This window comes from Drosophila miranda, chromosome 2, assembly GCF_003369915.1.
Source record: "Drosophila miranda strain MSH22 chromosome 2, D.miranda_PacBio2.1, whole genome shotgun sequence".
In the NCBI taxonomy this organism is placed as follows: domain Eukaryota; kingdom Metazoa; phylum Arthropoda; class Insecta; order Diptera; family Drosophilidae; genus Drosophila; species Drosophila miranda.
In genome coordinates, this window is record NC_046675.1 from 15,218,372 (window position 1) to 15,243,497 (window position 25,126).

Consider the following 25,126-nt stretch of genomic DNA (forward strand, 5'->3'; position numbering starts at 1 on the left):
TATCGATTGGACTATCGATAGAATTCAACAAATTTCCAGTCCCCCTTTCGATGGTGCACACACTCACACACACCGTCAGTGCTGTCGATTATGCTGTTTTCCCGTCAGGTCTGGCTTTTTTTTGAAGACCAATGCAGGAAAAAATTTGTGAATTGCGGGAAGCGGGAAATTCGTCCTTTTTGTAAATGTGTTTACACATAAAAAGTACGGTTACATAAAAAGTAAGAACATGTGGCTGGTTCGTCATTATTTCTTAACAATATTTGCCAGGTTGACCTTTTTCAGTCAAAAAAATCTTGTGAGTTAAGAAAAATAGAATTTACTAAATTTTTGATTACTTTAAAGTTGAAAATATTCAAAAATTGAATGCAAATATTGCGATATTAATTTTATAAAGAGAGAAATTTTCAGCGACAGCACTAAGTTTTGGAGGCTTACTTCTATAAAGATTCTGGTGAAAACAACTGATTTCTTGAGCTGACAGGTCAAACGCGGAAATTGAGTGATAATTAAACCAGATTAATCTGGTTAAGACAAAATTAAGGAATTCGAAACTAAGCAGGACCAATATCATTTTTGTGCATAAGATAAAGTTTTATTGTCAGTGAAAAGATATTGCTAGTTTAAATTTAAATATACAGTATGCACCATGTCGTTTGAATGCGAATGAGAGCTGGATGAGTTAATGAAAATTATATAACATGCATATTAAATATCACTTTAATACAAAATTGTTAACATCATTATTTACGCTTTTTATTCAGCTTTTTTTTTCTTCAAGTTAGAGACAGCTTTTTTTGTGATAAAAAGTTGGCAGCACTGCACACAGTAGCCTTCCTCTCTGCCTCGGTTTGTTGACAAAATCCATGGACAATGAACACCGACGAGCGCAATTTTCGATCAAGTTATTATGAGAAATGCTTGATCAACAGCGTCGAGGAGAACAAGTCGATCAACAAGTTGCTTGAGGATGACATACGCAATTTGAACAAATTGAAGCAATTCTGTATGAACTACACTGTTCCGAATGTCCACCGAAACCATCTTTGGTCTCTTGTAATGGGCATATTACCGCTTCACAAGACATCCACTGACTTTGTACGCGATCAACGTCGGGATGTGTATCAGGATCTGTTGCGGGCTGTGTCCGTGCTGCGGTGTGTGGACCAAAAGAAGGAGCTGGTGATGCACACAATGTGGCTGCTGGAATCGAATCGATTGTGGCAGGGGGGCAATGCGAATGCCACTATGCAGGCGGATGACATGCATTTCATTGAAATCGTGAGGACTCTGCTGCAAATTTTCACCAACGATGTGGAGACCTATTGGATAGCAAAGGGGTTCTACAACTACACGCGCGAGCTGAAAAAGGAATGCCCCAAACTAAAGGAGCAGATCCAAATCCTGCTCAAGCGCGAGGACCTCTCACTGTTCAAGTATGTGAATTTTACAGTTTCTGCTAAGTGGCGCTCATTTTTGTTTTCGTCATTTTAGCCGCTTGGAGAAGCTGGGTCTATTCGACAGCACTTCGGTACTCCTGGACAACTGGCTTATCACCTGCTTTGCCGGCGTCATTTGTGAGACGGTGCTGGTCAAGATTTGGGACAAGGTGTGCGGAGGCTCGCGCAAAATTGTTGTGTTCCTCTTTGTGGAGCTAGTCAAGGATATAAGGTACCTGATTATCAAGCAAAGTTCCCTAGCAGAGGTCAAAAGACTGATAGAAACGGTAAGGCGGTAAAATCCGCTGCCAAATCGCATGTAACAAACGTCGGACTGTCTTTCAGGTGGAGGATCCCGATGGTGTCATAGTTAACAAGGCCATAAAATCGCTGCAGATAAACAACAGCGAAGTCGACTACACGCATTAAGTAATTCTACAAAATGTTTATTTAGGACCCGAGTAAAGAGCGTTAGCAACTAAATGTATTTGAAGACCACGTCCTTCTTGTCGGCCACCGTTTGCAGCTCCAGCGTGACAGGGCATTGCATCCAGTAGGAGAGCAGCTCCTCCGTGTAACCAATAAGAAAATACATTTTGCGTGGACTGATGCCCTGGCGGATGATCGAAGCGACGCGTATTGTGTTGTGTTGGCGCTTGATAATGATCTCGGAGCAGACTAGCGCATGCCAAGTGCCGGTGATGAACTTCCTTATGAACAAGTCCTCGATGGCCGTTTGCGACGGACGCTGGGAGTCCTTCAGGGTCGCTTTAGGAGGGATGGGTATCATTTTTGTGAATAAAACATCGACAATAAACTGCCCTCGAACTTACATGTGTTCCACGAGTTCCAGGACTTGCGGTGTCCAATGAAATGCGGTGGATTGGCCATTTCGTAGGTGAGCGGCCTATTCCGCTTTGTGGTTATGCGGTAGCGGCCCGACTGCACGCGACAACAAACGGCACTGGTGTGCAGGGCCGCCGATTTGTGGAGCTGCGACTCGGCCAGCGCCATTTGTGGCGCCAACTGCATCAGAGACAAGACAGAGTTTAATTGCATTAAAAATCATTTTGTGTTATGGTTTAACTTACCTTTTTCAGGAAGTTCATTATTTTTCGGTCAAACCTGCGTCCAACAGCTGTTTGGCGTGACGTAACAGCTGGCTAGCGATGGTCAATGCGCGTTCGATGTTTCTGTCCTGGATTTTACAGTAAAAACGACACATAAATTATACTCTAATATCTATGACAAGTTATTTAAATATATATCAATTCCAAATTGGAGGTAAAATCTGACGTTTTATTTTCCTAATTTACTGTATTAAAACACCCAGTATTAGGCGCGCAAGGAAAGAAACTTTCAGCCGATGAGAATTGATCGTATCGTAGTGAAAAGTATCGATACTTTAATTCGATCGTGCGCTTAGAAAATGGCTAGAAAGGAAGGACACAAATTAAGGATCAACTGGTGACAGTGATCTCTACCTGCAGGTGCGACAATAAAATAAGGATCTTCTTGGAATAAGAATTCCACATGCCCTGCCCGCCAGTCACAGTGCCTTTTAAAATCAAGGTAGTAGGTATTTGAAGCCATGACGCTAAACGAGAGTGACGCTACGCGATTGGAACTGACGCGGAACTTTTTGGAGCTTTCCCGAAATGTGGAGACCTGCACCGATCTGCGCAGCTCCGATTGCATTCAAATACTGGTGCAGATCTTGCACGCCAATGACGAGGGCCTGGCCACAGCCCGAAAATATGCCAGTCAAGCGCTGCACAATATCGTCCACAGCAATCCTGAGGAAAAGGAGCGCCAGCGGGAGGTTAAGATGCTGCGGCTGCTCGACCAGATCCTGGACTATTGCAACTTTCTGCGCACTCAACTGCAGAGCGGTGGCGAGGCCATAGCCGATGACGAGGATCGCCATCCCCTGGCTGCCATGAAACTGCTGATGAAGGCCAGCTTCGATGAGGAGCATCGCCAGACCATGTGCGAGCTTGGCGCCCTAAAGGCGATTCCCAATCTGGTGCATCTCGATCATGCAGTCCACGGGCCGGCAGCGGGACGCGACCAGTGTAATGCGTTGAGGAGCTATGGACTCATGGCTCTGACAAATCTCACATTCGGAGATGAAAACGTCCACAACAAGTCCTACCTATGCGGCCAGCGTCAATTTATGGAGGTAGTAATTGCCCAGCTAAACACGGCTCCCGATGATCTGCTTCAGGTAAGAAACATATTTGTAATTTTTCTGAGCAATTTTAAACACATTCGATATGGCAGGTCCTGGCTGGCGTTTTGCGCAATCTGTCGTGGCGCGCCGACAAGCATATGAAGACCATCTTCAATGAGCTGGGCACGGTGACGGCCCTGGCCCGGGCAGCCATGCAGAACAAGAGCGAAAACACACTGAAGGCGGTGCTGTCGGCTCTGTGGAATCTCTCGGCTCACTGCAGCACCAACAAGGCGGAGTTCTGTGCTGTGGACGGAGCACTGGCCTTTCTAGTGAGCATGCTCAGCTACGAGGGGCCCAGCAAGACACTCAAGATCATCGAGAATGCTGGCGGTATCTTGCGCAACGTCTCGAGTCACATCGCCGTATGTGAATCGTATCGTGAGATTCTACGAAGGCACAACGGCCTGTCCATCCTACTGCAGCAGCTAAAGTCAGATAGTCTGACCGTGGTAAGCAACTCTTGTGGCACACTGTGGAACCTGTCGGCCCGCTGTCCCGAGGACCAACAGTTTCTAATCGATCACAATGCCATTCCGCTGCTACGTGCCCTGATCGCCTCCAAGAATTCCATGATTGCCGAGGGCAGTGCCTCGGCTCTGAAGAATCTGGTCAACTTTAGGGCCGCTCTAGAACTGATACCCAACGGTGATTCCCTTTCACTGGACAACGATCCAGGACATGCGGGAACCCTGCCCCGACGATATAGCTCACTGCGTCTTAGTTCCAATCCCACGGGATCGCTGAAGAAAGTTCGACCTTCCACAGTCGGTGTCGGCGTTGGCAAGGGTGAATTTTTGACCAGAAAATGCGGCGGCAGTCGCGAATCCATTTATTCGGGAAAATCCGATTCCACAAAATACTCAAGCAAGTCCGAGGGCGGGGCGAAGAACCCCTTTGAGATTGTAACGCCCACGGAGGAGCAACCCATTGACTACTCCATGAAGTACATGGAGCATAAGCCGGACACCAAGACTTTCGAGATCGACTTGGATCAGCCCACGGACTTTAGTGCACGCTACAAAGAGCGACGATCCATACCATTAGGCACCACCGCACAGCCACAGCTGAAAACAGAGACAAATGAGATTATTAACGATGCGTTGCCGCTGTCCAAATCAGACTCCACATCGGAGGGGGTTCCACTTTCCGCAACGAAGCAGAAAATTGGAACAGAGACACAGGGAGAGCATCCAATCAACTATTGCGAGGAGGGAACACCGGGCACTTTCAGTCGCTTTGATTCCCTCAACAGTCTGACAGAGAAGACTGATAAATCTCACCCAATGGCACCCAAAACGCCCACAAAGCCACAACAGCCGCCTGGAGCTCTGGCGCTGCACAGCAATACGCCGCAAAACATCGACTCGGCGCTGGAGACACCCTTGATGTTCTCGCGACGCAGTTCGATGGACTCGCTGGTGGGCGGTGATGATGAGACGATTGCTTGCGACGATAATGGTTCCGTCATCAGCGAATACAGCCGAATGCAGAGCGGTGTTATATCGCCTTCAGAGTTGCCCGATTCCCCCACCCAGAGTATGCCACAGTCGCCGCGACGCGATCGTAAAATTCCCAATCTCCCGAACGGACAGAATCAGATTGAGACGACGACGACGACCCCAAGGAAAGCTGGCAATGTGTTCGAGGACAAACTGAACAGATTCCACATAGAACACACGCCCGCTGTCTTCTCCTGTGCCACCAGCCTCAGCAACCTGAGCATTCTGGATGATTCAAATGCCAACGGCAATCGTGAATCGCGTGGAAACGACATCAATGGGAATGGAGACGCCCCACGCAGCTACTGCACGGAGGACACACCTGCCCTGCTCTCCAAGGCGCCCAGCAACAGTGATCTGTCGATTCTGTCCATACCCAACGATTTGAATGCCAACGAGGAGCGAGTACCGCCTCTACGCGTGCCAGTTTTGGGCACAGAGCACCCAACCACAGAGGATGCCATCTCCAAGATGCGTTGCGGCGGCAGCTCGCTGCCAAGCTATTTGCCAGTTTCCGACGAGATGAGCAAATACTACGTGGAGGACAGCCCATGCACCTTCTCGGTAATTTCTGGACTATCCCATCTGACTGTGGGCTCCACTCGAGCAGGTCCAGTCTCTCAACTGCCCATGCTCCTGTCCGAAGAGGCACCCAAGCTGCCGCCCAGACGCAATGCCTCGCAAGCGGGAGTGGAGCCGCGTCTGCCGCCGAAGAGAAACGACTCGCTGTCCTCTCTCTCCATGGACTCGGATGACGACTGCAATCTGTTGAGTCAGGTAAGTAATTTAAAGCTTGCATCAACGATGGGGATTGCTGAACGCTTCTCCACCATTTCATAGGCAATAGCGGCAGGTAGCTGCCGACCACAACCAAGCGGGGCCAGTGCCAGCACCAGTTCCAGTCATGCCAACACCAGTACCAGCACTCTGTCCAAGACAAATGGCCAGCGGAGACAGACCGTGGATGATGGCAGCAAGCTGAACTATAGCTCGGATGATTCCTTGGACGACGATGATGGTCAGTCCAAGTCGCTGTTCGAGCAATGCATCCTCAGTGGCATGCACAAATCCAGCGATGCCCTTGAGTCCGAGAGTGAACCCTCATCTGCGCAGGGACAGGGACTGGGACAGGAGGGAAGCGCCCGCGATCGATTTGTCAGCAATCAGGTGAGGCAGATCGAGTCTATGTTGGCCGGAGGACGACCACATCCCACTGCCAGTAGTCGCCAGCAGGAGCATCGAGTGTAGGCATCGAGAGATTGATTGAGAAGCAACACGCACACACACATTTTTCTGGTGGCTTTTAATCTTTTGTCTATGCTGTAACACGGTCTCAATTTTCCTATAGTTCAGATTAAAAATTTGCACTTAAATTTAACGCACTCTTTAACACGTGTAATATACTCTTCTAACCACTCAAGGAAAAAGGAAAAACGGGAGGAGGATAAAATGGGAAAACCTAAGGAATAAGTATGCGTGATACAGTCGGTATAAATAAACTTGGTTTTGTCAATTGAGTCTCGTAGATACGATACTCTCGTAACATGATGCTTTGATGATAGATACGACTAGCTTTGAGGCGTCCGGTCCGGCATCCATCATCCCTCAATAGAAACGCTTACGCGCATTGCGATCCTTGAAGTAGGAGATGGCCAAAATGGCCACCAAAGCCGCAACAACCACAACGAACAGAATTATGAAGAATATTTTGGCATTCGACATGCCCGGCTTGGGGTCATCTTTGTGCTCACGGGGTGGTTCAAAGCTTTTTGCATTTGGTACGATATTGGTTCGTCGCATAATTTCGTCATGCTGTGGGGAGGAAAAAACAGTTTAAGGGTTTATGTTGAGATATAAGGGTTACATACCGAAACGTCGTTATCAATGTCGTAAAACTTAAAGCTGTGGATGTCGTGGTTATCGGACAAGTCGCCTGTCGTTGCCGACAAGCCCAAGTAGTAGCCCGTTGGCAGCTCTACGTTCCCAACCACGAAGCAGCTCTTCCACTCGTTTCGATTCTCCAAATCCGTCGATACGGATAAGATATCGTTCTCGTAGCGTATGCTTATGAGTGTCTCGTATTCCACATTGCGGAACCGCACCTCACAGCCTGACAGCTGCGTGTGCGTGCCATCGCGATCGTGGTCGTAGCTCCAGCTGCCGTTATTCACCATTGCACTCAAGTACGGATGTTGGTGCTAAAAATACATACAGTCGAGCGCTTAGTCATGACACAAGGAAATCGTATGGTTTTTCGTACATTGTGGGGACCGTTGTGATTGCTGTAGGTATCCAAAATGATGGCCAATCCGTTGAAGTAGTCCTTACTGCCAAAGACGGGGCCCGTCTGCATGCGCTCCTTCGTATACCAAACTGCAAAGCCATCGCCAAAGAGTTCAGTGCCTTTGCCGTGAACCTTGAAGCCCACATGTATCTCCCAGTTGCGCGACATGATGGGCTTAAGAGGGGCAAGATAGATTAAACCATCGTAAATAAAATTTTGATAACACCAGCACAGGAACACTTACATTGTAGTTCCAAAGTGCGCCACTCTTTGACTGCAAGTCCGGCGTCAGTCTTATGTAGTTGCTGGTCACCATTGTGTTGCCCATGAAGTCCCAGTGGGGTAGGATGACGCCAACACCTTGAGTTGAATGATTGTATCAATCCAGTTGCAGCTACGTTGGAGGTACACGTAAACCGCATCACAATTAAACGACATACCTTGAAATGGACGAACCAGACTATGGTCCCGCTTCATGTAGTCTCCATTCTCGTTACCCAAAATATCCGATGCCAGAAAGACGACAAACAGCCCCAGGAGACAACTTGTGTTTATTATCTGGGTCATTTCTGCATTCGTCGGCCTCTAATTTCTTCGGGTACTATTCCAAAAATTTAAGTAAATATTTTCTTGGAGAAAATTCTTTGATGCGCCGGCTAGATAGAGGTGGGAAAACATGATTCATCGATGTTTTTTCCATTTTTTTAAACATCGATTGGCGAAACATCGATGTTTAGTTTTATGCTTGTCACGTCTCTATGAAAGAAAAAACTAACTAAAGCACGAAAGGTACGCACTTGGTTGAGCTATTTTATTTTCGTTGTTAAAACACTCTTTTATATATATATGTTGGGTTGGCTTGGATGTGTTGGCAAAAGCACAATTAAGCGTTGGCAAAATTTAAACAAGCACAGGATGTTGAGCCGTTGGCATTGATTCAGGAAGTGCCAACTCGTTGGAACAGTGCGTTAAATTAATAATTCAATTTTTAGAGGAATACAGATGGAATGATGCCTTTCAAAGCTGCTGCCCAGAAATATCTGTGCGTCCCGGCCACGTCCTGCGAGTTTGTGCGAATGTTCAGCAAGGCCGGTCAAATTATTTCTGATCGTCGTATTCGCCTTAAGCCGAAAGTAGAGGACCAGTCAATGTTTCTAAACCAAAATCAGGACTTGTTTTAAGATATAATCTAGGGAATTGACTTTTTTCATGTTGCTGAACAAAAGCTATGAGCTATTGAAAGTGAAATTATCTCAAATTAAAACGATCTCTAATAAAAACATCGAAAAAATCGATGTCAGAAATATACCGAAACATACCGTCTCATTTAAAAAATATATCGTAGATTTACTGACGAATTCAAGTTATATTTTACATATTCCTTGTTTTTGATCTTCCGTGGAATATCATTAGCTAGATAAAAACATTTGCCATGCCCCAATAATTGGGCATATTCACCCTAATTCGATATCCAAGTACAGGAATTTAAGTACATAATTTAAAAGTATGGAATGAGTCTCATTGTTGTCAACCGGGTAAAAGAGGTCTTTACCCGATTCAAGTTCGGTTATCGATACTATCGACTGGATACGAGTGGTGCGCACCAAATATAAATTTTTTGAATGTGAACGACAAGGATTTGAATGTTGGCAACCGGCCCATTACCGATTCAAAAAATACGACGAATTCATCAATTTTGATCTTCCGTCGAATATTCTCAGCTATATGGAACATTTAGCCATGCCCACATAAATTTATACGATTAATGAATCAATTTTCTACTTGATTGGCTTAATTTAAATAATTGCTTTTATTGCATTTCTAACATTGAGTATGATGATCAGAAATAAATGTAACCTTTCAAAATTCTTTGCAATATAAGTCGGGTGCAAAATCAGTGGATTTTGAAATGGAGACACAGTAATTTTTTTTAATTATAATGGAATATTTATTTATTCTATAATATTTGTTTATTTGTATACAAGTATATGTATTTGATATGTATTTAGATTTGAGAAAATACAAATACAAATACATACAACAGATAAAATGTCAGGTTTGGCTGTTATATGTGGGACAAATTGGTTATGCTATAAAATATGTCACGGAAGTGCAGCTTAAACTACTGAGCTGATGAATGCCTACGCAAATTGTTGTCATCAACAATTTCCCCCTCTTAAATGTTTTTCGACACTACAATCATGCATATATATACCCTGTGTGTTTTTTCAACCTGTTTGAATGAATATTAATCGGATTGGAATACAACATACAACGCAACGCCAACAACTCTGTCAGTTTGTCAAAGTAATGGCCTGCCCAACGCACGGGCAGGGGGTGTGCACAGTCCGTTAACTGTGGCGGAGGCAGTTTAACGGCCTATTGCACACGCACATTCGCGCCTTCGCGGGCTCTCGCGAGCCGCCCGTGGCACGCCTAATGGAAAACGAGAAGGAGAAACCAGTTCCAAGAGTTTTCTTCCTCGGCATGCGTTTGCGGTGCTCCGTTGCTCGCTGCCGCGCTTTGGGGGGCACTGTCAAGGTCGGATCGTGAGAATATATGGATAAAAAATACTGAATAATGCAAATCGGACAGGAACTTTGGCATGCACTTGGACTTGGAGTGCAGTTTGGGCACAATTAGCTAATTAGAGGCAACAGCAGTTAACGGTGCAGCATGTGTTTGTCAACTGTGAAAGTCGGCGGAGATTCTCAGAGGTTGCTTCCTCAACACGCCGCTAATTGGCATATAACGTGCCTAATTATATCAGTCATTTATGAAATCATTTCACTTTTCACCCCGTCCAGAAGCAGCAGCAGCAGCAGCTGCAATTACGTTTCCGTTGACTTTTTATTTCGTGTGTTCGTCGTTTGTTCTTGTTCGATTCGAATCAATTCATTTGACGACTCATCGGCACTTGACTTGACTTCCTCATGCACGAGTGAAATATTGTACGAAATTGCGGTTATTTTGGGGTCTGGACACGGGCGCTTCCCGAACGATGATTAATGGAGCGGAGGGAGCCAGGGCCAGAGCCAGAGTTTCCCACAGCAGCATCGGTTCGGGGATGGGGATGGAGATAGGGCAATTAGCATAGTTGGATGATCCGATCAGAATTTATTTATAGCCAGATAGAATCGCAGGTGATTAGTAGTGCGCTTAAAAGCTCATTTGTTAGTTATAGCTGACGGCTGTCATGTGCAGACAAGTTCAGACCCAAACACACACAGCCCAAGCAGACGGACGGACTTTTCAATTTTAATTCCTCAAAGTGGCAATAACCTGGGGCTGTGACTGGGGCCAAGACAGGGCATAACTGAGGCCGCTGAAATTTTATTGGTACACGGGCGGGCAAATGATTGATAACTTCGCAGCAAAAAGCAAAAGCAAAAGCAAAGAAAGCCAAAGTGCGCGCAAGGCGTTTGGTTTGGTTTTGGCTAATTGATTCAGCATAAATCAATGGCAATCAACAATTAGCCGCCGCTATACTCGTAATTGCCTCGCTTACAACAATTGAAACTGAACTTGACCCTCTCGTCGGACTAAACCTGAAGCTGAAGTGAAGTGAAGACAATGCAAAAAGAACAGAACGGAAGGCCAGCCCCCCGGATCACCGAAGCATACACTACACTCTAGCCGATTCCCACAAATGTCTGGCCACTAAATCATAGCTCACTCCGGGCATGACTAACTGCGGCCAGTAGTCGGTTTGACCCTTTTTCGGCGAGGGTATCCATCAATCAATTCGACTTTGGCGGTTGCAACCACCCAGCTTCAGCCAAGGAGCTTTTGCGGGCAGGCCAGCTGTGGATTGAACTTGAACTTGCTCTCTCTCCTTCCCCTCCCTCTCTGGCCTTCCTTTGCCGCTGTCTCTTGCTCCCGCTACCAGCTTCAGCTTCAGCTTCATGGCTGATTGACTGCTTAACTGCTTGGCGCATAAAAAAGACTAAAACTGAATTAACCAGAAAGAAAGGCCAGCTTCGGGGGTCGCAGCTTCTAATACACTTTTGGATTGTTGGTTCTTGTGGTAGAACTTAATTAAAGCAATTCGATTTTGGTTAAATTTTGGAAGCCAGATCGATAATTTCCCTTTTGAAGTACTGCCTGTTAAAAGGGTCTAATCTGTGCTAAGAGACTACTATCCATAGAAGCAGAAAAGAATGGCTAACGCTTCGCTTGCAAACTTCTAGGCCAAATCACGATACCCTCTGCCAGACCAGAGTAGAATGCTCGTATGTTTAACCCGAGCACATTTCTCGCATAGCAGCAAACAAGTGTGCAAATCGTATTAAATTAAAGCTAATCAAACATGACAAGCATTCCTCATGAATTTCACATTTACTTTTTGTCTAAGGGCCCCGCCACACACAATCCAACCCAACCCAAAGCACGCTGAGTAGAGTGGATATAGAAGCATGCAATAAATGTCAATCGTTAAACGATGCGACACTTAAGCTCTAATATAAAAGAAGCCGCTTAGGTTCTACGGAATGTGCTGCTGCTATTGCTATCTTCCGGCAGACAGTTGGCGCGTTATGATTATGGTTATGACAGAAGCCGTATATGATATGATTATGCATATATCTATTCTTAATCATTGAAGCGGGCACAGCTTGATCTGTCATTTAAATGAAGCAAGCAGTCAGTCCCCCGCCAGAGGGGTGAGGGGTGTGGGCCTTACTAAAGACAATACTAAAAACAATGTTGGCAAGCACAAACATTTCACGGTCAAGTCAAGCAGAGCCGGAAGAAATTGCCAAAGCAACGTTCGCCTGTGCCGCCAAGCTGTTTGTTATTTTATTTTCACCTGCAATCAAGTCAAGGTGTTGCCAGCTTTCCAATTACATATGCTAGACACTGGATTGGATAGGATAGTGGGGATTTGCATAAACCACTGCAGCATCAACAGCATTAGCAGCAGCAGCGGCTGGTTGACTCGTTTGGAGACCCCAAAACTGGTTACCGGAACCAATAAACCAGATGAATATTAATTTGCTAGAAAGTTGAATTGGCACTGCAGCCGATTCCCCCCATTGGCCGCACTACTCGAAAAGAACAATCATCACGTGGCCAGAGGCAAAGGCACACAGTGCACGTAGGCCAACAGCAGCACCACCAAAGCCAAAAGCACTCGACGGGAGAAAAACTCACTCAAAAAGCGGCGACGGCGGCGGCGACCCACTCAAAACTAACGCACGAAACAAAGCAGGCAGGCGGCTGTGGGGCTCATGCTTTATATAAAATCAACTGAGCATATCTGTTGGAATTCATTAAACGTTTTACTGCACAACCCGACCGACGTACGACGTACAGCAGTTAGAGGCCCGAGAGCTCCGTCGCACACAAATCTTTCGTGTAAGTCAGTCCGGTCCGCCGCCACCAAGCCACCAAGCCACCAAGCCACAAAGCCAACAAGCCAAGATTCCGCCAAGAGTCCGGCAGTAAGCAGGCTGGCTTACAGGCAGTTGCGGGCGGCTCACAGCATTTGAATTCAGTTTTTCCTTTGGCTTCGCGTGCTCGTCGTCGTGCCTGTTCGAAAAAAACCAAAACCAAAAACAAACAACAAATACCTCAAAAATATATTAACTTAACGCATTGCTGCATTTTTTTTGCGAAACTGCAACTGAAATATCACACCATAAAAAAACAAACAAAAAAGTAATCATCAATTTTGGTTAATGAAATTCAAAGCCAAAACGTTTTCGTGTCATGCAAATGAAAGAAGTGCAAAAGTGTTTAAAACTCCCCATAAATAAACATAATATTTCAAATATTTGTTAACTAATTGCAGCTTCACACACAAACACCTAGCAGCAGCAGCAGCAGAAGCTCAATCAACCATCAATATGAAATTTGTAAGTATATTTTACTAGTGTTTGATTCGTACTTTTTGTGGACTGCAGTTGGCAAGTTTGTTGCCTAAGTCTTTTGTTTTCATTGGTGTTTTCTCGTGGTTTTCGCGGCAATTGTCACCACATTTCCATTTGCCGCTAATGCAATATAATTGTTAACACGTTCGGGCCACATTTGAACCGCAAATGAAGTCCGCTAGTTGGCTTCGACAGTTGTCAAATGACTGTTGCGGTGGCTGCTGGCGGCTGGCGGCTGGCTCTATCTGCGAGGCTTTGTTTTGTTCTCCAAGAATTTTTATTGGGGGCCCTGGCACTCTAATTTATGGCCCACAAAAGTCGTGTGTGTCAGCAGGCCATGAAGGCAAAAGTCACCGCCGCGACATGTCTATATCCAATGCCTAAGTAGATACCACTTTAAGCCAGACGCTCGGTTCCTTTATGGCAAGGCCTGGCCTTGCATTACTTTTGGCCGTTGCGACTCTGATGTGACGAGACCATCCAAGTGATGAATATTTGGAACGCCTATTAGTCGGGGCAAATTATGTATATTAGTGGGTTGCACTATTACAAAAGATTTCCATGCATAATTCGTTCAATATAGTTGATTGGAATGCGCCATGCGTTGATGGAAGTCCCTGACCTTCCCCAGCCATATCATTGGTTCAAGTATTTTCCCAGCATTTTCTAATCCCCAATCAAAATATAATTCAATTTGTCTTGCATACGGCACAAATTACACAAATTTAACTAGATTTAATTAGAAGTTTTAGGAGTATCCGCCCGAAAGTGGCCTTCAATCGGGGGGAGGGGCCTGCAATTACATGGAAAAACGCACGCAAAAAATGTTCAAGTTCATGTTGAAGGCCACGCAATGTTGAGAGCGCGAGACCCGAGACGGCCAGCAGACAGATCAGGCAGCAGGCAGCAGCCAGCAGCCAAGCCAAAAACGTGCGCCGGGCATGCGTTTTGTAACTTAATTGAAAAGTGCGATACACACGCGCCAAGAAAACGCCAATGGCCAAGAGTCCAAGAGCCAAGGAATGCCAAAGCCATGACCATGCCTAAGCCAGGCCCGCACTGACCGACCGACCAGCTTCTTGTGTCGAATTGCGTGCCGTGCCGTGCCCCCCTTCCGAGTGAAGTCGGCTCCCAGCCGCGTTAGCCTCCAATCATGAATGAATGAACGAACCGATGCTGTGCTGTGCGTGAAAACCAAATGAAAAGCACACTTAAAAATTATAAAAATGCAAGCGTGCAATGCACTAGAAAAAATCTTATGCAACTCCCGATGATGGGGAGAATTGCAGCCCAGAGGGGGGTGTCTGCAGCTGGAGAAGGGGTCTGTGACCGTCTCTGCAGTCGGCATCGTTTCATCGGAGGCCCAGTGGTGGCCCAGTGGTAGCCCAGTGGTGGCTGTGGTGGGCACCCTGGGAAACCGCAATCAACGTCGCTCTCGATTAGGATTTTGGCCCATGCACACGTAAAAGATTTATTAATTGCTCTCAACCATTCCCATTCCCGTTCCCATTCCCTCTAGATCGCTTGGTTAATCGTTGTCGCCGTCAACTTTTGCCCAGTCAGACGCTTGCTCTTTCGCTCGTCCGTCGTCTGTAGTCCAATGTTACTCTGCCTTTTACACGCTTTGCGTGTTGAAATTCAAATTAATTGCTATACATAGTCGTACTTGTACAATTTTTATTTTGTATTTGCTTTGGTTTCGCCTTGCGTTTCGCTTGGCTTCTCTCTAATGAAGATGTCGCGCCGGAAAGTGCCGATTGCCCAATGGCCCCAGGTATACGTACTGGAGGCTCCGACATGTCCATGCATAATGATGGTGGCGGGTAGTTAGTGGTTGGTGGTTGCATGCTCTTGGCCAGGTCAAAGCATCTGAAACAGCTTTGAGTGAAATATGGTACAGCGAGGAGAAGTTGCACGATAGCAGGCTATAGTTGGATCCTTCGAATAGTAAATCTCCTACATTCCCAGAGGATTCATTTGGGTCAGAGCTCCCATAGATTGGAACGAGACAACACCGACTGAACACCGGCTCAACATTCATAAGCCGTCCAGCCAGCCAGCCAGCCAGCCAGCCGTTGGACTGTTAAACAGGACTCCATGCCATGTCATTTGATATCGTCCCATCGTGATAGACGGCGCTGGCGCACAGCACAACAATTTCTATTACAATTTTGTGTCGCTTAGGCCGCCTTGACGGCGATTAGCGTTGGAGTTTTGCGTTTGAGCAGCAGCTGTCGCAACCGCAGCTGAGAGCGGGCCAGGAGTTTGGGCTTGAGTCTGAATTGGATTTGAAGTTGGATCTATGGCTGATGCCGATGCCGATGCCCATGCTGTCCAGGCTGTAGTCAGTCATTCAGTTTGTCAGTCAGTCAATGCTCATGGCATGGCAAGTGCATGGCATACACATGTCCAGCTTCAGATTCAGAGCTCCAAAATCCACTGCCCACTGCCCACATGAGCGGAGGCTCATGCGCTAGTTGCGAAAAATATTTCTGTTAGATTTATCGCTGCAGATCGATAGGGGGTACGAGTACGAGTACGAGTGCTGTGCTGCTCCATTACCATATTTATAAGGCATGTGCGTTTTGCGCTGTGTTTGGCATTTTGTCAGACTTTAAATGCTACAAATTTGCTCGGCTCGACGGCTGGCTGGCTGGCTGGTTGGCTGTTTGGCTGGAAACCAGTTTGAACTTGAACTCATTCTGCGGGCAGGAAAAAGGAAAATCAATGGCCAGATCAACGTCTTTGTCGTCACCGGTCACCGGCGGATTCTCACGCTGCACGAGCGCGCACTCGAAATTTGCACTTCCTAGCCAAATTGATGTTTAATAATTCAATTACAATTGACAATAGATTGAGCAACAGCAACTCACGGATGGCGACTGCGACTGCCGCGGCAAGCAATCAGTGGGGCAGCGGCAGCTGGCCACAGTCGTTAGATCGCGGCCTGACTTCGTTTTCGTTTCGTTTCCCACCTATTAAACACAATTCAAAGTAATTTGAAGCGGCAGTCCCCCGAAGTTGTTGTTGTTGCTGTTTTTGTTGCTGTTGCTGTTCAGGCCGTGCCGTTGTTGATGTTGCTGTTGCTGTTGCACGTACCTCATTCAACACTTTACCCTGATCCAGCTTCGAGCATCCAGCGGCAGTTCCAGCGATATTTGCGTTTGCCAACTTGCTAAAAGGCGTCCAGTCTCGACTAAAGTCAAGAGTCTCTCTCCAGTCTCCAGTCTCCAGTCTCGCCGACTTGGAAGCCCAGCTTCCGTGTTGAAAGTCAGTCAAATTGTTGCTCAATCGAGCATTGAACTCCGGGAGCGCGATCCCCAAGCCCGAAACCCCAAAAAAAAACATAAAAATGAATACTACTGGGCGTTGCTATCATTAACAAAAGATAACAATAACAATAATAACTTTTGTTTGGCGAGATTTCAATTGTCTGTCTGCCCCGAAAGTCACATTCACTTTTCCAGCCACGTAGTTTTCACGCAAAATTAATTATGCCCGATCCGGTAAATGACAAATCGTTTAAACCTAAGCAAGATTAATTAGCCTGCCTGCCTGCCACCTGGGTATCCATCAGATCCAGTCCGGGTTTCCCTCTGACTCATTCCAACCGGAGCGGAGCACTTGGCAAAGGCTTCTGGATCAAATCAACCTCATTCAAAGTCCGTGCAGTGGTGGTGCAGTTCAGTCCAGTTCACTCCCCTCCACACACTCGATTACCTGTTGGTTGGTTGCTTGGTTGCTTGGTTGGGCTTGTAAAGCAATAAATATAATTTATTTTTTACCGCACATTTGCAGCCAATCAAAGTCTAAACGCCAATAAGTGCCACAGCACAAATGAAAAATCAAATTGAAAATAAGAACGGGAAAGCTAATTGCATCCATGCTGATTCCCGAATGCCCTTGCTGAAAGTCCGATATCCCTTTGATGACAATCGACAATCCTGTATTATTAGGGGTAGCCACACATACACACGTACCAAACTTGAATCAATTTCAATTGCCATAAATATCTCCCCGTTCCATTCCTCCCAGGCAGTTATCAACAGCATGACAATGCTATTATACCCACAAATGCAAAGGCTATCTACATTTTCATGCTAACGAGACAATGTTGGCCTGTCGTACTGTACCCTCCCCCAGCCATGGGACTAGTGCTCAGTAGTTTTAGTTGTAGTTGTAGTGTTAGTGATTTTTTTGTATTTTTTATTAACTTTATGCTCACATGTTGCTGCACTTAATCATTGTTTGTGGGTGGGTGGGTTTTCGCATGAGCCGTCGTTGGCCAACAGCAGCCAGAGTTGGAGGCAGTGCCTCGATATCTGTGTTGTGTTGTTTGGTGTTCGGTGTCTGGTGTATAAGGTGTCTCCAGCTAGCGCCACCACCCGTCCGAGCAGTCTCCCAGTTACGAAATCATATCTAAGGTCATTTGTTCAGCTAATTTCTTGTTGTGGTGGCGACGGTGGCTGCGGGGTCGGAGAGCAATCTGCGCTGGCGGGGCGTCTATGGAGTCACCGCAAGCATTGTTCTGGTCCCAATCCCACCAGCAAATTATGCACTTCAATTAAAAAATTACCGAATTAGCCTAACCAATTACTTTCAAATCGAGATCTAAGTATGCACGGAATTCCAGATGCAAACGACCAGCCGAGACATTGTGACGGCTTACATGTGTTTACATGCCACAGTTGGAGGCAAACTGGAGTACGTTCGCTGAGCGTTGACTCGACAGTGGCCAAAGAGGAGAACCAGATGGACAGTACTACAAGACGGGAAGATTTACACTGCACGAAATTCCCATTAGACTGTACAGTGTTTGAGGGATGATCTCTTCAGTTCGGATCACTGTTTTAGAATCTGGCAGACACTTGTGCTCATGTATAGTAGTTCCCTTAACGACCTGTTTGCTTTGCTTCTTTTGAGAACACTTTAAACTGAAAAACCCATTCCTGCTCCACTGTTTCCACTCTTTGATGTGGCAATAGACTCCGAATTTGAGTCTCAGTCTCAGACTCAGTGCGGCTCTGTGGCAGCCACAACAAACACGAATTAATTAAAAGTATTTTCACAAGTTACCGAGTCACTAAAAGTCTCTGGGTCTCCGGCTGGTCTTGTTGGCAAGTTAGCGGCCAGCCCGGGCCGCCTTGTTTGCATACTTTTTTGATTATTTTGTTTAAAGACTGTTGGTTTTTTTTTTTGCATATTTAACTTAATAGCAATTAGCATTATGGCTGCAGTGCTTGGCCCCATAGGGTTTTACGTTTATTTGTATCCTTCTTCCAGTTGGCCAGACAGTGGCCCTCCCTGAAGTGGTGGCTGCAGGCAGTCGAATGTTGCGCAGGCGCGGCCCATTAAACAATTAATGAAGCACAAACCTTTTGCAACAGTTGCACTGTCAGAGCATTAGCCATAAGAAGGCTGGGTATTTACCATACCACACCATACCACACCATGCCATGCCATACCATACCATAAGTACTCGTATGTGCAACAGCCAGAGTTGGCGCAATTGTCCGATCGATTGGTTGGCCAAAAACCCGTTCTATTAAGTCAAATCTGCCCTATGATTAAAGTCAGTCTGCCAATTGCGTGACGGCCTTAACTAAGACATTCGACACAAATGCAAAGCGCCTCTCGGACAGCTCCAAGGGGATTTATGAACCCGTCCGAAAGCAATTTGCACAGCATGTGCGCTGCCCCGGACCCCGGCCCCGGCCCCCGGCCCGCTCCCTTTCAACTCCCACGCCAACTGCATCCCTGGTTGCCGGCTGTGGAATGGGGTCAGTAGGAGAACGAGCACAATTGCTATTTAGCAAATTTATCACACTTCGCCGCAATGGTGGCAGCTTCGCGGATGCATGAAGTCGAAACGGTCTACAAATCTCCGAGCCACTAAAGTGGTTATTTGTTCCAACGAGCAATAAAAAAGGAGAGAGAGTCCGGGATGTAAATAGATCGCACCTATAAAGGGAGCAGTCGTGGGAGCTAGGGAGAAAATTGGTTCATATCCGTTTCAAACTGTGACCAGACCATTTTCCTATTTGGGGAACTTTAAAGCGCAATATTTGTCATACATTCGTTTTGGGGCATTACAGCAATTGACGTGGCTAATTGCACGAGGGGCTTTTGGCCAGGCACCAGAACTGAAAACGAAACTGAAACTGGAACTGAAACTGAAACTACTGGCTCGTGCCCAAGGCGACTGCACTTGACCGGTGGCAGTCCGAGAGCCAAGCCAACGGCACGGTGGCATTCTACTATGGCCAGGCCACTGCGTCTTTCGTTTGATATTTAATTGTTGGATTATGGCATTGGCATACATTTCCACGGCTTAATTGCTTTGGCCAACGTGTGTGCAACCAGTGCAAATGATTTTCTCATACATATCTCGTTTACACTTCCAGTATATTAATAATAATCAAGTGCATTGTCCACTTCCACTTGCAGTTAGTCACCATCGCCGCCCTCTGCCTGTGCCTGGCGTACGTTACGGGCCAGCAATACTTTTTGGGACAGTTCCCGGGTCGTGCCCGCTTTGGATTTGATCCCCTGTCCCTCGCCCAGCCTTCATCTGCCACACAACAAGTGCGGGATCCCCGACAGAACAGAGGTACGATCGATGCGGACCAGGATTTTTCTTTATCTAATCAATGTTTTCCTTTTCTTTTGCAATATTTTTCCATTCCATTCACTTTAATCCAACCTCGTTGCAGGCCCCGTTGTGTTCCCCCCATCCCCGCCAGATGCAGTGGACGAGTCCAGCGGCGTGGTTGTGGGTGCCTCTGGCTATGGCTTTGTGCCGCCCCAGCAAAGTAATGCGAATATCTTTAAGCGCACTGTCTGAGCACACACAGGGAAACATGCATAGATACAGATAGATCCATCTCATTCCACAATCACACACACACACACACACACACACACACACACACACAGAAGATAAAAGAAAAGCTTTATTAGTGCAATAGTGTAGCAGCAGTAGAGCAGAGCAGTGTTTTCTTATAATCGTAGTTTACTATGTTATTCCTTTGTTATAATTTAGTTTGTTGAATAATTGTCGAGTACCTAATTTGCCAACTATCAAACAAATGTCTTATTCGCAGGAAAAGTCTCTGGTTAAACGTAACAAACACAAATCTTCACACAAATCTTCACACAAATCGTAATGCAAAAGCTTTAACCACCCATCCAACTCCAACACAAACACACACACGCACACGCAGGCCTTCAACGCACATGCACACACATGCACATGCACATGCACATGAGTATGAGCACCAGAACGAGCAACAGCAACAGCTGCAACACCAGCACCAACAGCACCGGAAACGGAAATGCGTTCCTTTTTTTTTTAGCTAATTACAAACAAAAACAAACCAACCAAACAAAGACCAGCCGCTTAACCACCCACAAATCCAAAATAATTACCCATCCATTCTCCAGCTCACTCTCCTATTCCCACACCCCCCTCCATACCCCCCTCCAACCCTATACCCCCTAACATTAGCTAGTTTAATTAGCTTGAAAAACTAAAAGTTATCTCCATATTTTTATTGTTTCGTTTTTATCCTTTTTTTATTTGATTTGTGATTTCTGCTTCATTTTTTTTAATTTATATTTCAAATTGGAATTGTATTATAATTTTGTATAATTTTATTTTACTTTTATTTTATTTTATTTGTAACCGAAAAGCGAAATTTAAATTATTAATAAAAAGAAAATTACTATTACAAGAAACCAAATCGTATCGTATCCATGGCAAAAGTATTTTATGTTTGCCAACAAATTCTTTGCATTTTCGAACTCTTTTTTTCTTTTTTAATTTTTGCATTTTCTGTTTGTCAATGCACCATTTTTTGAGCTGTTTGTTCGTTTCTGTATGTTTATCTATGATCACTTTTATAGCAATTATTTTAAGCGCACATAAAACTAGCGCCTAATTAACAGCTCCGCTCCGATCCGGCTTTGAAGTGCGGCGGCAGCACAAATTGAAGGAGTCGTGTGTGGGAGACGGGAGGCGGACGGACGGACGGAAGCAGGGAAACCATCGACTGTGACCGGGTCGACTTGGGGATGCTCTTCACACATGAGAGGAGCCACAACCACATGTAGGTGGAAATGGTCCAACAAATATGTTAAACAAAACGGTTCGGTGTAATAAATCTTCAGAGATCGCAGTTCGTTCCGCTGCCCAGAGCGGGAGCTAAGCGAAACACAAATCTAAAGGAAATCACTTCCTGCCGCTACAGCAGACAGGATACCCCTAGGCAGTACAGTACTACTCCTGCGCAAACCATCTCTGAATTAAGACAGTGCGAAGGGGTTAGCCCAAGTGTAATATCTCCAGCTTGAGAAGAGAATGCTTTTAAACAGTTTCTCTAACGATCCAGAGCCAGACAGGCTCTGACAAGCGGACAAGGCAGAAGCAGGTGCTGGCACAACAATCAACAGTCAGACCACAAATGGCACTCTTGTGCCCCCGTGCCAGAGTCTCGGCGGAGTCTAAGCGGAGTTTAAGCGGAGTCTGGCTGTGGTCTGGCCACAGAGCCAATGAGCCAATGAGCAGCACAGCACACACTTGCATCTGGGAGACAGACACAGAGGGGCACAGACAGAGAGCCACGGGCCTGGGACCAGACAGAGTCAATGATATGCGCGACTAATGCGACTTTTGCTTTGCTTTTACCGCATGCAAAATATTTTAGCAGTTTATTTTCGATCTTTTTTCTACGTGCAGTGCAGAGTCTTGCTATGCTATGCTCTTTTTTGCATATCGATATTGAGGCAGGCACAGAAACAGAAATGGAGCAACTTTTTCTGTGTGTACTGTGTGCTCGTACTCGCACTGGAGGAGGACTTGGACCAATTGTACAAATGAATGGAAAGACATTTCACAATGAACTGCAAACGACACACAAAAAAAAAAAAGAAAAACAGAAACAGGGACTGAGACTGAGACCGGGTGAAAAAAAACGATCGAACAAACGACGCTAAGTTGAGATAATTTTTACAATTTGACAATTTATGCACGATTGCTGGGGAGCCTGAGAGCGTACTCGGACTTGGACCACGACAAGGACCTGGACCTGGGACCTGGACTTGGAGCTGGAGCAGGCCTAACAGGCCACCAAATGGCCATTGTGTAATTAATTTTGCATAGCAAAAGTTCTCTCTCCCTCAACACAAATGGTTGGTTACGCAGTTGGATACGCGGCTGGGCTTCCTGATGAGGACTGGGACTGCCTGCGGCTAGGAGACCCCAGCGGCAGTGGCAACGGGCAAATGGCAATCTATAACTGAAGCCGCAGCGTAACAATTGCCCAAGACTGGCGTAGATTAATGGTCGAACGGCGGTACTCTGCTCCGCTCCGCTCGAGCTCAGGCTTTATTCCAGCCATGAATTCGAACGGCAATTGTAATAGTTTGAGTTGGGCAATTGCCAGCCGCAGCCGCACCGCCACCGCCACCCACCACAATCACATTGGGGCAATGTGTCCGACATTCTAATCAATGTGGCGGCGGCAGGGCGTTGTCGGACCCACAGACGCACTGGACAATCAAAAAACAGCCCAATGACTGTGACGTCGACTCTGTGATTGACAGTGTGGTGTGTGCTTGAAGCTTAACCTTCAGGCCTGCTTCGCGTCAATGGGCAACGCCCACACTTGGAATTTACCCACTTGGCACCAGCTACAGCAGCAATCACAACCACAACCACAACCACCACTAATCCCTCCACCCCACAAATGCACTGGTCCAATATTCGTATTATTAATCGAGAAACGAGAAAAAAGCCCAATTAAAATGCTTTTGTTTGTGCTTCTGTTCCATGACAACAGCGGCGGCGATAGTGGCAGCAGCAGCAGCAGCAGCAGTGGCGGATCCAACCTTCTTTAGCACCAGTTTCCAGACACCGGACACTTCCTATGCGACATATAACTACTTCAGTAATCCGTACACCACAAGGTTTAGATACTTTTGATGCGGACGCGTGATGAGTGACGAAGAAGAACCATCTAGAGTCATGTTGTGTAGTCAGTAGCTGAAGGAACAGAACTGGAAGCTGGAGACGACGAGGAGTAGGAGCAAGAGCTGGAGACTAGATACAATTCTTTTGTAAATAAATGTGTTAACTTTAAGGCAGAGTTTTGTTTTCTCCTGCACAGCACCCGCCCAAAACTTGGATATGGTGGGACTCCCATCAGCGAGAACGATAGGTTCAGCAACGGGGAGCAGCGAGGAGGAGTCGTCGCCATCGGACTTGGAATGCTGCGAATGCGCATGGGCATTGCGAGAAATCCGTGCCCTGGCAGAGAAATAGACATGACATGACAGCACAGCAGCTCCACAATTGCATGTTGCCGCCGCTGCCATTGTATGCTAAATTACGTATACGCCTAGGCGGCCAAAAACCAAAGACAAAGCCGAGGCCCAGGCTGAAGTTGATGCCAAAGCCAGGTCGAGCCGGGCGGTGTTAATTTCCATTGACACTGGCGATGTGGCGACCAAAGTGTCCGCAGCGCGTTATATTTATTTATTTATTTGTATTTGCAATTGTCAAAAGTTGCAGAGCACCGCCACAGCCACCGCCGCTACACTCGTAATATGAAAATAAAGAAAAAGAAACTACAATTTTACAATTCTCGGGCGGTTTCACAACAATGGGGCAGCCACAACTGCAACTGTGGCGGCGGGATCATTAGCAATGGCATGATTCACAGGCAACAGCAGCAGCAGCAGCCGCAGCCAAAAAAAAAACTGAATGTGCATGCACTATACCGCGTATATACCGCTGGATAGGGGATTGGATCGGGAGGGAGTGGGAGTGGGAGTGGGAGTGAGCGGAGAATTTTGTCATAATTTCATTTGAAGTGCAACCCAGGAACGGTTCGCGCGCCAGCCAATCGTGTTGATAACCTTGTTGACCACAACAGAATTTCCAACGAAACGGCAATTTTCCGCCTGCAAGTTCAGATTTATGCTGTGACACCGCCGCAGGCAATAAATGAAAACGAAACCATGAATGTGACAAATCAACAAAATCATGCAGGGGGAGAACTAGCCTAGGGCGGTGGGACCCCGGTGGAACCAGTTACGACAGTCCCAGAACACGCTCCGCTCCTGTTTCTCGCTCTCCTTTTCGCTCATTGATCTAATATTAAAGCGTGTCTCTGCTCAGTCTGTTCGCAATTTGTCGGATTTGTCAATCCTGTACAGAAATCACGTAGACCATTTATCGGTTGACCTTCAGCTCTTATGCAAAGTCGTTTTGTACTTCCAATTCCATCTGGCAATTAGCTAATTCTATAAATCTCTGAAACAGTGGCAGTAATTAGCATAGTTCGGAATTTACTATCACTTTTAATTGTTTTTCATTTGCTAATGTCGGTTGGTTGCCCTTTCCAAATATACCATGAGCGGTGTTCACAAATCTGTCACTTATTTTGTGCACATCACATCTGTTTTTGGTTGTTGGAAAATATAAATGTCTTCAAATGTCTCCGTAATTCATGATTTTTCCTCAACCCTGGAATGACAGTGAACAAAGGTATATTTAAGAACAAGGTTATAGAAACAACCATACGCAGGTTTTTTTAATTTTCGCTATCTCAAATCGTGCTTCCGTGCATCATTTATTCCAATGGATTGCTTGTTGCTCATTCATTTTCAAACAATTTTATATTTGGCGCCTAAGATGGGTGGGACTTGCTCTATATTTTTTGATGGGATATCTTCTCTTCACGGAAGGATTTTTCTCGCCACAATGTTTCTTTTCAGCTCAACAGTGTCCCTTCATT

General features: G+C 46.1%; 5 protein-coding genes across 6 annotated transcripts; 3 read left to right on the forward strand and 2 right to left on the reverse strand.

Annotated features, from left to right (window-relative positions):
* Positions 1-806: 806 nt before the first annotated feature.
* LOC108155920 (TBC1 domain family member 7) lies at positions 807-2,271 on the forward strand. The gene is made up of 3 exons (XM_017287071.2): positions 807-1,436; positions 1,495-1,726; positions 1,785-2,271. The coding sequence occupies exons 1-3, from the start codon at positions 874-876 to the stop codon at positions 1,866-1,868; spliced, it is 879 nt and encodes a 292-aa protein (XP_017142560.1). The 5' UTR covers positions 807-873; the 3' UTR covers positions 1,869-2,271.
* LOC108155921 (28S ribosomal protein S24, mitochondrial) lies at positions 1,870-2,642 on the reverse strand. The gene is made up of 3 exons (XM_017287072.2): positions 2,531-2,642; positions 2,273-2,465; positions 1,870-2,207 (listed from the first exon to the last, which is right to left on the reverse strand). Exons 1-3 carry the CDS (start codon positions 2,546-2,548, stop codon positions 1,918-1,920), a joined length of 501 nt encoding a protein of 166 aa, XP_017142561.1. The 5' UTR covers positions 2,549-2,642; the 3' UTR covers positions 1,870-1,917.
* A 179-nt stretch (positions 2,643-2,821) lies between these two features.
* LOC108155918 (adenomatous polyposis coli protein) lies at positions 2,822-6,552 on the forward strand. Its single transcript, XM_017287069.2, has 3 exons — positions 2,822-3,666; positions 3,723-5,951; positions 6,015-6,552. Exons 1-3 carry the CDS (start codon positions 3,031-3,033, stop codon positions 6,420-6,422), a joined length of 3,273 nt encoding a protein of 1,090 aa, XP_017142558.1. The 5' UTR covers positions 2,822-3,030; the 3' UTR covers positions 6,423-6,552.
* LOC108155919 (vesicular integral-membrane protein VIP36) lies at positions 6,459-8,134 on the reverse strand. The gene is made up of 5 exons (XM_017287070.2): positions 7,899-8,134; positions 7,703-7,818; positions 7,435-7,632; positions 7,043-7,372; positions 6,459-6,986 (listed from the first exon to the last, which is right to left on the reverse strand). Exons 1-5 carry the CDS (start codon positions 8,023-8,025, stop codon positions 6,780-6,782), a joined length of 978 nt encoding a protein of 325 aa, XP_017142559.1. The 5' UTR covers positions 8,026-8,134; the 3' UTR covers positions 6,459-6,779.
* A 4,113-nt stretch (positions 8,135-12,247) lies between these two features.
* LOC108157542 lies at positions 12,248-23,467 on the forward strand. Of its 2 annotated transcripts, none has more exons than XM_033389741.1 (5): positions 12,248-12,813; positions 13,250-13,313; positions 19,776-19,938; positions 20,042-20,140; positions 23,168-23,467. In XM_033389741.1, exons 2-5 carry the CDS (start codon positions 13,305-13,307, stop codon positions 23,308-23,310), a joined length of 414 nt encoding a protein of 137 aa, XP_033245632.1. In that variant the 5' UTR covers positions 12,248-12,813; positions 13,250-13,304; the 3' UTR covers positions 23,311-23,467. The 2 variants fall into 2 exon arrangements, with proteins under 2 accessions (XP_033245632.1, XP_017145134.1); XM_017289645.2 differs by lacking the exon at positions 23,168-23,467 and adding an exon at positions 20,432-20,657 and having other exon boundaries at positions 12,705-12,813.
* The last annotated feature ends 1,659 nt before the right edge of the window (positions 23,468-25,126 follow it).